This window comes from Schistocerca nitens, chromosome 2 (assembly GCF_023898315.1).
Source record: "Schistocerca nitens isolate TAMUIC-IGC-003100 chromosome 2, iqSchNite1.1, whole genome shotgun sequence".
NCBI classification, from domain to species: Eukaryota; Metazoa; Arthropoda; class Insecta; order Orthoptera; family Acrididae; genus Schistocerca; species Schistocerca nitens.
In genome coordinates this window covers 771407544-771421791 of record NC_064615.1, presented here as the reverse complement: position 1 = coordinate 771421791, position 14248 = coordinate 771407544, and the positions used below count along the sequence as shown (strand labels likewise).

The 14248-nt window shown below is 37.5% G+C and overlaps 1 protein-coding gene across 2 annotated transcripts in view; it reads left to right on the top strand.

Annotated features, from left to right (window-relative positions):
- The window catches only part of LOC126234621 (uncharacterized), a 55665-nt gene that overhangs the window by 12003 nt on the left and 29414 nt on the right, over positions 1–14248 (top strand). For both annotated transcript variants that reach the window (XM_049943350.1, XM_049943349.1), the window contains exon 4: positions 11374–11523. In XM_049943350.1, coding sequence (XP_049799307.1) covers positions 11374–11523 — 150 coding nt within the window. The remainder of the gene's footprint in view (positions 1–11373; positions 11524–14248) is intronic.

Sequence of the window (14248 nt, the reverse complement as noted above, 5' to 3'; positions counted from 1 at the left end):
AATTTGCTGCAATATTACAAAAGCCTATTCTGTTTTATCTGGCAGACTGTGACAAAATAGACGTAATCAGATCGTGAAACCACACCAGTCTTGGGTATTATTTGTCTTAACAGCTTTTTCAGTATTAGATAATGACTTTTCGATTTCTCATATAGCAAAACGTTTGACGAACTTCGATGAGGTAATAGATTCTTTCGCAGAAAGGAAAGCATGCCATGTAAAGCTGTAGCAAGATTAGAGAGAGAAAAATTCTAGGAGCTAAGGGTTGAAGAAATTTGTATTGTCTTGCTTATCTCATGTCTTTACTGGGTTTATGTATTGTATATTTAATTTGATGTCAAACAAAGCAGTAAGTTGTTAGCTGATAGGGAACAAAGAGTGCAAATTTTCTGAAGATCTTTTTTTAAAAGAGGAGGGACAGGATGTCAAACCGGCCGACTGTAAGCAGGAGAGGCACCACAAGACATTTTAATTTCCACTGTCCTGAATGTGGTTTGATGGCATCCATTACAAAATATACACGTTACAATTCCACAGAGGGAAATACAGTGACGTGCGATAAAAGAATGCTTTATGAAGAGGCGTGGCACTGCACTTTGGCACACTTAAGACAAAATAATATGTCTTAACATTTTCTCAAACACATATGTTTTATGTTTCAGACTTTTCAGAAAGATATGCGCTTCAAGATGAACATATTTTTGAAAATTCGATTTTTTTAGTATTGACCCAGTTCGCAAATATCGTAGATCCCGGGGCTGATGTGCAGGGTAGTCTGAGTTAAAGTGGGGAAGTGGGTAGCCACCACGTGACCCTTGTTTACTTTTAGTGATTTTGCTGTTTCCTCTTCGTTTACTGCTCTCACGTCAAATGAAAACAAAACAGATTTCTGTGGCCGGGAGCTAGCAAATGAATTAAAATACATTCACATAATTAAGGAAGGCTAAAATTTGTTGTTAGTTGCAGATTTTTTTTTAATTTCCACCTTTCTGACTCAAGCATTAATTGCCTTGCAGAACAATGAAGTTATTTTTGTCGGTTTGCTAAAGAAATTTTCTTTTATTAATCTTTTCCGCTGAGGCAGACGATATTTTTGAAATGAAGTGTTTAATTCCACACACTGTTCCTGCATTACAAGTGCATGTTTTCAAGTTCTAGTATGTATGGCATTATGACAATAAAAAAACCATACATGAGATAACACAGTACTGGTACTCCAAGAAAATTTACATCCCAAAAACCACATTGATACGCTTAATATCAGGTCATGGCCTACTTCACTGGGAATCTGGACATACGAATGTGCACATTTTAGTATGGGTCACGAATTTCCGATGCTCTTGGAGTATCCTCTGATGTCTTGCTTTTTCTATGACATAATGTAACATCTTTTAATGGGCTTCTTGCGACATCATAGCTGCGCAAGCGCGGTGACGCCTGTCATCTGGCGGTCTCTGGCAACTGCGGAAACGAACCTATTTCTAACAGGTCACGGGAAAATATTCCGAATGGTGGTTTGAAAAGCGTTACCATCAAAGTAAATTTCCCTTTACGCAAGTTGAACTATGTGCGAGAATGTACAATGAATTTCTTAAATCACAGAGCGTTTTACTCTCATTTAAAAATCAACTCTTTGATGACGAGCCGTTTAGATCAGTTTTGAGCCCAGAAGATCAGACATTTATGTCGTTATTAAAAATTTCACTAGCACATTTGGGTGATGCATCTTAAATTGTAATACGCGCATAAAAGGCCAACATTGTATGTGAAAGCTTAGCTTCTCTTGCAGCATATTAATCTTACAGACCAATATTATATGTGAAAGCCTTGCGTTTCGTGTAGCGACACTGTGTATATTAATTTAAACCATTAGCTTTTTCTGTCTCTGTGTTCGCGCTACTTAACAGTGATGTTGCTATTGGCTGACTACATCACGTGTCCTAAGCTCTGAATACCCTGTCATCGGCTGACGAGATCACGTGCCATGAACTACGACTGGCTTACAAAAGCGTATCACAGTATCGATTTCAATGCTTCGGAAAGTAACATGCGGTGTTTGGTGGAATTCGAATTTATACTTTACTAATACGAAAATATGCAGCGTACATGTTGCTGCACATCAAAGATTTTTCCAAAACGTGTTTTTTCCCCCCTATGTTACATTTTCTAAAGCGCCAGGAAATTCTACGCCCATGTATAAAACCATAATCATTCAAAGGACTGATAGGTTATACAGTTAACAGAAAAAAGTACGTTTTCACCCGGGAGAAAGTGTATTTTTAACCGGGAAATCCGGGATAAATCCTGGAATTTTTTTTTCCTTGTCCATGTATACACCCTGAGTATAGATGTAGACATTGAAAATGATTTATCATATCATTGTAATGTGAAACAATTATTCCCACCATAAATATTATAATTACTGGCCACACACACATTGTTTTAATGCACTTAATTACTTTACAGTAAATACTAATGTGCATCAAAAAATCTGTGGCTTGACTCACATAATGCTATGTCTATAGTACAATAGAAAAAAATACAGCAATTAATACTTGTGCAGTAGAAAACATATTACTGCAATATTAATTACATAAATTATAAGTAGTGGTGTTACATATATGGGATTATTCAAACTTATGTAGATACTTTCAAGAGATTGTGAAAATTGTTCCTATTGAGGTAAGGCATTATATGATTATATACATCGGTACAGCAACTCAAGGTGTGTGTGTGTGTGTGTGAGAGAGAGAGAGAGAGAGAGTGAGAGAGAGAGTGAGTAAGTAAGTAAGTAAGTAAGTAATCTCCAGCTACATGCCTTCTAGACCAATGGAGAAGGCAATTTGCGTGATGAGAGCTCTGCTAGAATGAGTCCACAACCGCAGTGTTTTGGAAATTAATGACCACATTTAACAAAGCTCCATTTATGATTACGTATAGATGTTTAAGAAAACAGGATGTCTTTGTAAAGGCAAAAGCAGTGGTTGGCCTTATACGTCTGAGGATATTTTTTTGAGCTAGGGAGAGGAAAGAAATCCTTTATATTGACATTTGAAATAGATGCTCACATAAACAATGACAGTAATAGCAGAAATGATACTTGACAGTACTGACAATGATAATACACAATATGAAATGGTGGTAGGTATTGTGCTAAGTTAACATTCTTGTGAATTTTATGTGCAATAAATGAATTCTTAATAGTGGACATAAATGTGTGTGTAATATAATTACGTAGCTCTGCCCAGATATTCAATGAAAACAAAAACAAACTATCATTTCACACACATGCAGATTAAGTGGACCTGAAGAAAGCACTGCAGTAAGATAGAATAATGGTAGTAGTATCACGGATAGACTTGTCAGTTGTCATGTTAAGGATGGCTCAATGTCAGAATTATGCAAGAACAAAAACCCAATACCACAAGGAAGCATGCTACAAAGCACACCATCACATATGTCAAAGTTTCAAAAACACTTTTTAATTTGTCATTTTTGTTTTTTTAGTATGGGACAATGGGAGAAGAGTTCCTTGGTGGCTTTTGCAGGAGGACGTGTTTCTTGTCTGTACATTACTGTAGAGGTTGTAACAGTAGTATGTTATGGCGCACACACACACATTTTAAGTATGCTTCTGCTGTCACTACAAAACATTTTACACAAGAGTAGCTGTGGGCATTGCTTTTTAATGATTTTTTTGGATTATTGATTAAAAGGTGTTCCTGAAACTTGACATGCAGTGGTATTTAAAGTGTGCTTTGTAGAGTTTTGGGACTGCTTACTTGAGTTATTGGGTTCTAGCTCTTGCATAATTCTGACACTGAGCAACCCTTAATGTAACAAATGACGACATTGTCAATGACCTTGCTACCATTGCTTTCTCATACAGCAACACTATGTTTGGTATTCATTTCATTTGTGTGTATGCAATGATGGACAATCATGTCACGTGGGATTTGTTGTCAGATGCCATTTTCCTAATTACACACCTGGTATGGTGCATTGCACATACTGTTGATTCTTTGTTATTGTCAAATATCTGGGCAAAATCACATAAATTACAGATAATATTATGTAAAGTATTAGTAACAGGCTTCTCTTCTTCCCTTTTCTCTTCTGTCTGTGTCCGTGGGCTAATCTCAGGAACTACTGTAGGGATTTTGATTCAGGTGTGACAGGTTGATTCATGAGGAAGGTTGCGTATACAATTTTATAAATATTTTGTGGAAATTGACTGTATAGTGATGAATTAAAGGTTGCTGCTACTGTGAAAATGATGGCAATGCCATCTGACAATACAGCCGCTGCAACTACAGACAACAGCAAAGTTTGAGCAGTATCATTTAGGCCTGGTCTGGTGGAAAAGCACATGTCTGAAAACCCATAGGATGCAAGATAAAATCCCAGTTGGACCACATATTTTTTGCTGCCATTTTAACCTAGTGTTCACGCTCAATGATGATGTGGACATTCACCAGTTGCAGAACAGAGTTTGGTATCCATGTTAAACTGTAGGTGTTATTTACAAGAGTAAAATCAAAGTTGGGTTTGGTAGTCTAGAGTTAAAGTGTGTGCTTGGTAATGGAAACATCGTCGGATCGAATCCTGGCTGGACCAGAAACCTTTTTCTTTATTTTCTAACTGAGCTGTCACCTCTCAATGATACAGAGATGCACCACAAACAAAACTTTGGATTCCGTATTAAACTATAGGTTCCCTTTTCCCAGTTGGATAACTAGCTAGGGAGACACAAATCACCAAAATGATGTCCAGTTGAAGACTTACACCAGGACATTGAGCCACATGAAAGAATCTACAAATACATACAATCTCCTTCTATACATGCTATAAATTAAAGTCCCCTGGCACCTCCTTCTACGCATATATGGGTTAATCCCAGGAATTTCTGTAAAGATTTTGATCAGGTTTTCGCTAATAGATACATTGATTCACAAGGAAGGTTAATTTATAAATGTTTGTTGGAACTTGGCTGAACTATCATGAATTACAGTTCCCTGCCCTGTTTTTTCTGCCTGTATGTGAAGGCTGTTCTTGGGAACTGCTGTACAGATTTTTGCACATGCAGCAGGCTGGTGCGACCACCGTACTGACAAATGAGTGGCTGCAGACCCTTGCTTTAGGGCTCTCATTGTTAGCGGGTTGCAGTCAGGCTGTCCGTTTGTGCCTGTAGGCACTGCAGTGTGCCAGCAAATGGCATGTTTTGCTTATGCTTAAATTATTTAATTTATATGAAAGTGATGATACAGTTAGCTAATGCTGCTGTCAATCTTTAAACATAATTCAACATACTGCCGCGTAAACAAAATTACAGCTACACCAGACAAGTTGTCCAACTGTAGACGTATAGTGCTATTGTTGCAAAGTTAGCTGGTCTGCAAGTTGTACATAAATATCAGAAGAATGTGACTTATGAAAGTGCCTACAGCCGTGTCACGTTATGTATTACCATTGTCTCGGTAATGTTTGATATCATTTCTGTTATTACTGTCATTAATGTTTTTTCCATGTTCCTCTATTTAGGATGCCATATAAAGGAATGGGTTGCTTTCCACTCCCAACTTCAAAATAAAATTCCCTTCTCATCTGTGCGTGTAACAGCGTTACTTGTAGTTCATATCATTAATATATGAGTAATATGTTTTATACTGCACATGACCATGCATGCGTGCTAAGTTAACATTCTTGTGAATTTTATGCACGGTAAACGAATTCTTAATAGTAGACATAAAAATATGTGTAATATAATTACGTAGCTCTGCCCAGATATTTGATGAAAGCAAAAACAGACCACTATTTCACACACGTGCAAATGAAGTGTGTGTGTGAGAGAGAGAGAGAGAGAGAGAGAGAGAGAGATATCAAGGTAAACATTTTTTGACCTATAACATTTACTGTAAAATAATAATGTTTTATAATTTAATATGTGTAGGCTTTTAATTCGAATATTTGTTATGGGAATAATTATTTCACATTAAAATAACACAGGAAAACATATTCAACATGTGCCATTCACTTCACCCATGTGGTGATGGAACATGTTTACCTTGTAAAACGCCAACCGGTAAGAGCTGGTTTGGCCTCTGATGTTGTGTAAGACATGAACTTTTGACTAGGTACCATGTATCCCTTCCTCAATTATTATAAACATATTGTGTTGTAAAAGTGTGTGTCATACATTCTCATGTAGTTATTTGTACCACATATTTATCCTGCGATGCAGTTAAAGCAAATATAATAAAAAGAATGTAGTTACAAAGACGAGGATATATTGAGCCAAAAACAAGGTTGCAGACCCAATGGGAGAAGTGATGCCTAAAATACCAATTACCTTATCTCTATTGAGACCAGACCTAGCACTGCTATTGCTGCTGCTGCTACTAATTTTCACACCAAGCCTTAACCCAGAGTGTGACGCCATAACAATTGTTCATCAGTAGCACAAAAAATAATATACACAGAGGACCTTGAGTGTTACCTGATAGTAAAACAACTAATCACATAGATTACATTGCAACTGCCACAAAACTAAAGAACTGTGTGATTTGTGTAAAAAGACAGTGGAATGTGGGAGGGACCACTTTCTAGTAGAAAACACTAAAAGTACAACTCACAGCCAAAATGAGAAACAGTCTTAAGCAAGTAGAATGCTACCACATTGATACTCAAACACAGCAGGAAAAGAACTCAAAAAAGAACCCTGAAGAAATGTGGAAAGAAGTCAAGAATGCTGTATATTAGGTGGCAAATGCTGTTATCAAGAAACAGATCAGGGGCAAAAAGGTTTGGTTTAGGAACGAATGCATTAAGGTGGTAGCCAATAGCCAAGAGAAGAGGAGCCAAGGAGAGCCTGACTACAAGGCACAGACTTTGCACAAGGCAAAGCACAGTTTGGATAAGTATGCAGGAACTACCCAAACAATCCTGAGGAGAGCAAAGAGAATGTATGTCAAAGGAATGAGAAAGGAGGATCAACAATGTTTTTTGGGAAAAGAGGCTCAATAGATGTACCATAGACTCAACTTCTTTAAGGAGGGACACCATAGCTGGCAAAAGTCTGTCGAGGACACCATTGAGTTCAATGTTGCTGACAAATAGAAATAATACATCAGTGTGTTCCTCAGCTTTTTTTAAAGTTATGAACTCCTGATATAGATTTAGAATTACAGTCTCTTGACACGTAGATTTAGCTTAACCTCCTGCTGAAATGCAGGAGAAGATGGAATCCAGGCGGAAGTCATTCAGGCTGGAGCAGAGACTCCACAAGAGAATTCTCCAGCTTATCAAGAGGATTTGGATTGTAGAGGAGATTCCAGAAGATTGGCGTACGGCAATTACCTGCCCTAGACACAAAAGGTGACAAAATGGGCTGCGCCAACCACAGAGGAATAGCCCTCCTGAACATATGCTATAACATCTTGTCCAGAGCATATATGCCATGGGACAGCTGGGAAATCCGAGAAAAACATGGGAATCTTTTAGAATTTTGGAAATTTTTCATTGTCTTACTTTTCAGTTAAATTTTTGTAATTTTGACTGTACTCTAACAAAGAATTTTACTTCAGCCTGCTACTGTAGAATAATACTGCAGCAATAAAACATAAACGAGAGGGAAACACCAGTGTAAAACTTATAACCAAACACAGTGTGCACATAATACTTCGCCAACAGCTAAATGTGTCAAAGGCTTCAGGACAAAGACTGTGTAATACTTCATAACAGCTGCTATTGATGAGCATGACGTCACAAAAGTTTATATTTCTAACAGGTCGTGGGAAAATATTCCAAATGCTGCTTTGACAAGTGTTGAGTTTCAAAGTAAATTTCCTTGTATGCAATATGAGCAATGTTAAGTGTGAAAATGTGTGATGAATTTCTTAAATCACAGAGTGATTGAATCTCATTCCAAACTTAACACTTCGAGGACCAACCACTTAAAAGAATTTTGGGCTCAGAAGACAAGAAATTTGTCATCATTTAAAATTTTGCTGGCACATTTATGTTTGATACATCTTGAAGAATAACATAACACTCAAAAAATAAATATATGAAAGCTTAGCTTTTTTTGTAGCTATATTACGTATATATTAGTGTAAACCATAAACTTTGGCTATTTGTGCATCCGCTCTACTTAACAGTGATTGTAGCTATTGGCTGACTACATAAGGTGTCCTATGTTCTGAATATCTGCTTTCATTTGCTGGTGAGATAACGTGGCGTGAGCTGTTATTGGCTGACAAAAGTACATTGCAATCTCAATTTCAGTGTTTGGTGGAATTCATATTTATTCTTCCGTAATATGAAAATATGAAGCGTACATATTGCTGTGCATCACAGATCTTTCCAAAACACTTTTTTTTTTTTCTTTTGCTAAGTTTAGTGTCCTAAAGTGCCAGGAAGTGCTGTATAAAACCTTTACCACTTAAGGAATTGTTAAGTTTTACAGTTCTGAGGTATATTTTCACCCAGGAAAATGTGTATTTTCATCCAAGGGAAAATGTATTTTTATCTGGGAAAAATCCGGGAATTTCTCCCCGTACCCGCGTGTACGACCTGTTGGCTAACTGTATATTGGACAGAATACAACCATTTGCAGAAGTAGTGATTGGTGAATATCAAGGTGGTTTCAGAAAGTGCTGTTGGATTGCGGACAAGTGTACATTGAGACAGCTCACTGAGAAGACGTGGGTATACGACAAAACCTTCATTTGCTTTTCATAGATTTTAAGAAGACATACGGTTGTTTTCACCAGCAGAGCCTGATGGATTGCCTAACAGAATTTGGAATACCGAAAAAACTCGTCAGTGTAGTAAGTTTGTTTCACTGATACAAAAGGCAAAGTGAAACATGGGGAGCCAAGTCATGGAGACCTTTAACATAAACAAAACCTTGAGACAAGGAGATGTCGTGTCACCAACATTGTTCAATCTGGAGCTTGAAAAGATGATGAAGGAAGCTTTCCCTAAGAATTTCGAAGGGATTGAGGGGGGAAGGTGAGAAAATCACATCTTGCATTTGCTGACGACATGGCCGTGTTGTCCATATCTAAGGAACAACTAATGCAGATGAGTGACAGCGTGGAGGTGGCAGCAAGCAAGATTGGTCTCCATGTCAGTGGATCAAAGACCAGATACCTGACAGTGAGCAGAACTAATGTCTGATCCAAGAGACCCACTCCAGCCAGTGGTAGTTGAAACATAATTCTACAGAAGGGTTCATAATTTTAGGTATCTGGGGGTAATATTTACAGAAGACACATCATGTGAAATGTAAGTCAAATTAAGGATTCAAACCGCAAACCAGTTGTACTTCTGTTAGCTTTTTAAATCACACTCTTTTTAAGAATTTCAAACTCCAGCTGTACTAAACACACCTCCAATTTTTATGGATGTATCATAGCAAATTATGGAGTGTCTAAAAAAATACAAATAATCTTCTTGTTTTTGAGTGGAAAGTCTTAAGGAAGATCAATGATCTGGTACAAGATGAGATCACAAGGGAATGAAGGATACAGCATAATTGTGAGCTGGATGATATCTACAACAGTCCAAATATTGTAGGCGTTATCAGAACCAAAGAGCTTGTATGGGCAGGTCATGTCAGTTGGTTGGATGAACATCAGTGAGTGTTTTGAAATCCATGGATTTTACTATTTGTGGAAGAAAGACCACTAGGCAGACCAAAGAAAGGTGCAATTGAAAAGGACTTGCCGCAGAACATCATATAGGGCGATTGGCAGCAGAAAGCAGGAAATGGAATTTAGTGTAAGAGGAACCTTGTTTCTATGTAATCTACTGTGCCCAATTTTGTAAAGTAAATATTCTTCCATATGACATAATCCAAAAATCATCTCTTTGTAAAACTTAAACAACTCAGGTATTTGTCCATTCTCCAATTCAGTTCCTTGCTACAGAACTTCCCAACTTTCCCTGTCATTTATATTTAGTTTAATTATCCATTATTATTTTATTGTATATCATATTTTGCATAATTAAAATATTTTTATTATATTTTCTTTAGTTGTATTCCCTTCATCCTCAGTTCTTCCATGTTTCTCATTTTTGACTTGTTTCCTCTCTTCTGCCCCTCTACCTCCATTTTGCTCTTTCTTGCCACAAAACTGATCTGCTCTTCAGCTATTTTGTGAGGTGTGTGTTATCTGTGAAATCACATGCTTTCTTTCCCTCCATCTCATTTTTATATGCTAGGAATGTTTGGCCTGATTGCTACATGGACCAGTGACATGGCAGCATCAGAAGTTTGTTTAAACTTTGTGCCCAGAAGGAAAATGAAGACTGAAATCTTTATACTCATCACTACTTATTACGTGCCTGTCAATTGGCAGTTTGTCTTAAAGATGATGAGTGGTTTTCTCTCTCAAACATTATGTAACTTTGGGGAAACTCAGTTGTAAAATGCGGTTGAAATAATAATTAAAAGTAGCATTCTCAGGGTTAAAAATTCATGTAAACCTATATTTATAATGTAATGTAATTGGATAGTAAAAAATTAACTTGCAAAAATGGTGCCATAACACACACACATAAAAGTCAAGCTTTTGAACCCAGTGGCTGCTTCTTCTGGCAGAAGGGTTGAAGGGGAAGTAAGAGAGGTGAAGTAAAAGGACTGGAGAGGTCTAGAAAAGGGGTAGACTTTGAAAAAGTCGCCCAGAACTGCAGATCAGAGGAGATGACGGGATGAGAAGAAAAGAAGGAAGATCTTTCCTTCTCATCTACCCTGACACGTAGTTCTGGTTGACTTTTCTGAAATACACCCACTTTCCTACATCTCTCAATCCTTTTCCTTCACCACTCTTCCTTCCCCTCAGGCCTTTCTGCCAGGAGGAGCAACTGGCTCTGAAAGCTTGCCTCATTATAACATTTTTTTGTGTGTGTTCTGCCACTGTATGGTGAATAGATTTTTTTATCTATCCAATTACATTACACTGTAAAAAATGGATTTACATATAACATGTTTGTTTTTGTGTGTTTGTTGTCTCTGCAGTTGAACTAAGTCCAAAAACAAAGAGTTGGCATAATATTTAATGCTTTCTGTTATGTCATAGTTTTAAACAGATCATAGCATTCTCTAGAAGTGCAATCAGTGATTTAACTTTAGTTATGGAAAAGTAAGAAACTGTGATATGTTTGTAGATGCTGATTTTTGTAATTCTTCTTTTTCAAATATTCCATTACTTTACAGATAACTACTTAAAAGTGAGAGTAGTGATCAGTCCTTTCCTCTTTGAGAGAATGTTAAAACTGCTTCAGCTGTACAACTAGGACGTAATGTAAATGTTATTGTCAAGCAGCTGTGTTTCAGCACTTCTTAACTTTTTTTCTGCTCTTTTTCAGGATATTTGAGAGGCGATATGGTTCACATAAGTTTGCTTCATATCTTTTGGCAACCTGTACAATAGCAACAATTTTAGAAACTTCAACAATAATGATTCTTCAATATTTAAATATGGATGTCCATGGAGGTGGTTACCTTCCACCAGGACCGTAAGTAGTTATGTTTTAGTAGCCCAGGTTCAAACGATATGTAACTTTGTTATGTAATATAACAGGCATTCTGTTAATTTTAATTTGTGTCAGTAAATATCATGTCATGTCATTTCATTCTAATGTGTTCTGTCATGCATGGGGAATGGGACAAATACAAAATCTTTGTTGTAATTTGAGGTGTTGATGTAACCATTGATAGTGATTTTTTACAGTCTACACACATCAAAAAACGTTTTGCATCACCAAGGTTCCTGGAACTCCTGAAGATAGACGTTGGCTGTGGATATTGTACCACAGACACAATCCCTCTGACTGTTCAGAGATGTCACTAAACCTGCCCAGTCCATGATAATTTGATTATCTACCATTATGCATGTGAATGAGGGACTTCTTACCCAAGAGCCTCCCTACTCCTCCTCAAGTGGTATTTAATCACCCACACAACCTACGCAGTGTCCTGGTCCATCCTTATGCCACTCGCAACCCCATATCCGTGTGACACGTGCAAAACCTGCCCAATTCATCCACCCAGGCCTTCCTATTCCAGTCCTCTCACAGGATTATCCTATCCCCCTATGAAAGCAGACCTGTCATGTACCAAATCTGATACAATCACAGCACATCTTTCTTCCCCCCCCCCCCCCCCCCAACATGAAAACCAGATAGGTGTCCATCAGAGAGAATGGCTGCCACCAAACTGTGGTCAAGAACAAAGTTGACCATCTAGTGGGAGAACATGCAGCTGAGCACAGCATGCTCGTGGCACCAATCTCCACATCTCTAACCAACAGTTTTCCCTTTCCTCTGTCCTAACACTGCCTCCCAGTCTACACATCCACATCATCTTTGTTGTGGCCACACCATGTATTACATGCTTAGTTCGTGCAGCTGCTGCCCCTTCCTCCACACTTGCTACCTCCCTCCAAGCCACAAGCTACCCATCTCCAACCCCTCTTCCTGCTTCCCATCTTTTTCTCCCTCTACCCATTTCAACCAACATAACACCATCCCACCCTAGTCCACCCACTGGACTGCAGCTCCAACATTTGGTGTCTACTAGCTGGCACAAAGCTAGCAAGCTTTCAATATTTTTGTGCCTGTTGATGACTCAACGCTCAATTACTTTCCTGTTTGACAGTAACAGTTACTACTCTGATGTTACTGCTGCAGGTAATCATCAAAAATCACATCTCGTTTACAGTGAAAGATTATAGCACTTTATTTAAAATCTTACATGAACACTGAGAGATATCAAAAACACAAATTTTTCTGTATGTAGTGATAATGCTCTGTTCTAAACTTCGAAGCAATGTTGTCACAAGGATCATGCATTGTAACCTTCATATAACTTAAACAGTATTATACAGGAGAGGAATGATGTGCAGGATGGAAAGTAGATGACTGAGTGGGGTGACACTTGCCTGAGACAGTAGTATTTCACGGAGAAAAGCAAAGTAAATTCCATTCTTAGGAGGGGTTTTCTTATTGCTTCACTGGCATAGGATTAAACAAGAGCAAGCAAATACTGCACTTGTCTTCTGGATTAGCTGAATGAAAAACATAACTGCCAAAGGCTTGAATTTAAATTGAAAAAAAAAAAATCATGACAACGTGATAATGCACCTATCAACCAAAGCTTATTGTTGATGTTAGTTGGAAGTACAGATTATTGGAAAATCCACTCCGTTCACTATATTTGACACCCTGTGTGTTTCACTTACCCCACATCTAAAGAAATTTGTAGATGGAAAGAGAAACAGAGTTTAGTGAAGAACTCATTCTTATCCTTAATCGGATTTTGCATAATTTCCACAGTATGGAAACTACTGACTGGAAAAATATTTGACCATTAAAGGGACTACATTGAAAACTGATTTGCTTCCCATTTCAGCCTTGTTTCACTGCTACACCAAGAATTTTTACGTTTTACCTTGTGTTATATTTCAGAGATACTGAATAACAAATAAGCAAATATACAGTGAGTAAGTTGTTTTAGGTACTACTGCTTTGCAACATACCATTAAAACATAAGTTGCTATCGGTTTACGTTTTGCAACTATTTGTTAATGTCTTTCAAATGTAAACTCAAGTTATACCATTTATAAAGTTCATGTGGAAGGGGTGGTGTTAATTATGTGGCAGCAGATAAACTCTTCAGTTGCACATTGTGCACTGTTTAAGACATTGAGTTGAACGGCACAGTATTTTGGCTGGAGATTTTTTATCTCGGGTATACCTCGATAAGGCAAACTAAAGTTTTGCCCGTAGTTGCAAAAATGTCATGTTTATGCACAATGGAGAAAGAGAAAGGGAAAAAGAGAGCTACATTAATGCATTTACAAATGGGTCACTGTCACTCAGTAATTATGTACCCACAATTGAATGTTGAACAACATTTTTATTGAAAAGTGTTTTTCTGAGTATTTCAATGAAGTGTGATGTCATAAATTATATGGATAGTGTCTGCAGTATTTTTGTGTTGTATCACAGCTGTATATAGGTCTAGTGAGCAACATAGTTTCACAATATAATGTCGATGAAGGCTTCAGTTGTGTTGTTCAGGATTAGTAAGATGGCAAGCATATCAAAGATCATGTTGCTGCTATTCTGCCTTAGAGCAGTGACATCACAGTTGGCACTTTTTTTATGGAGTTTGTGTAGACAGCCTGTAACATAACCTGAATTCTGTACTAATTTGGCAGGTGAGAAGATTGATTTGATA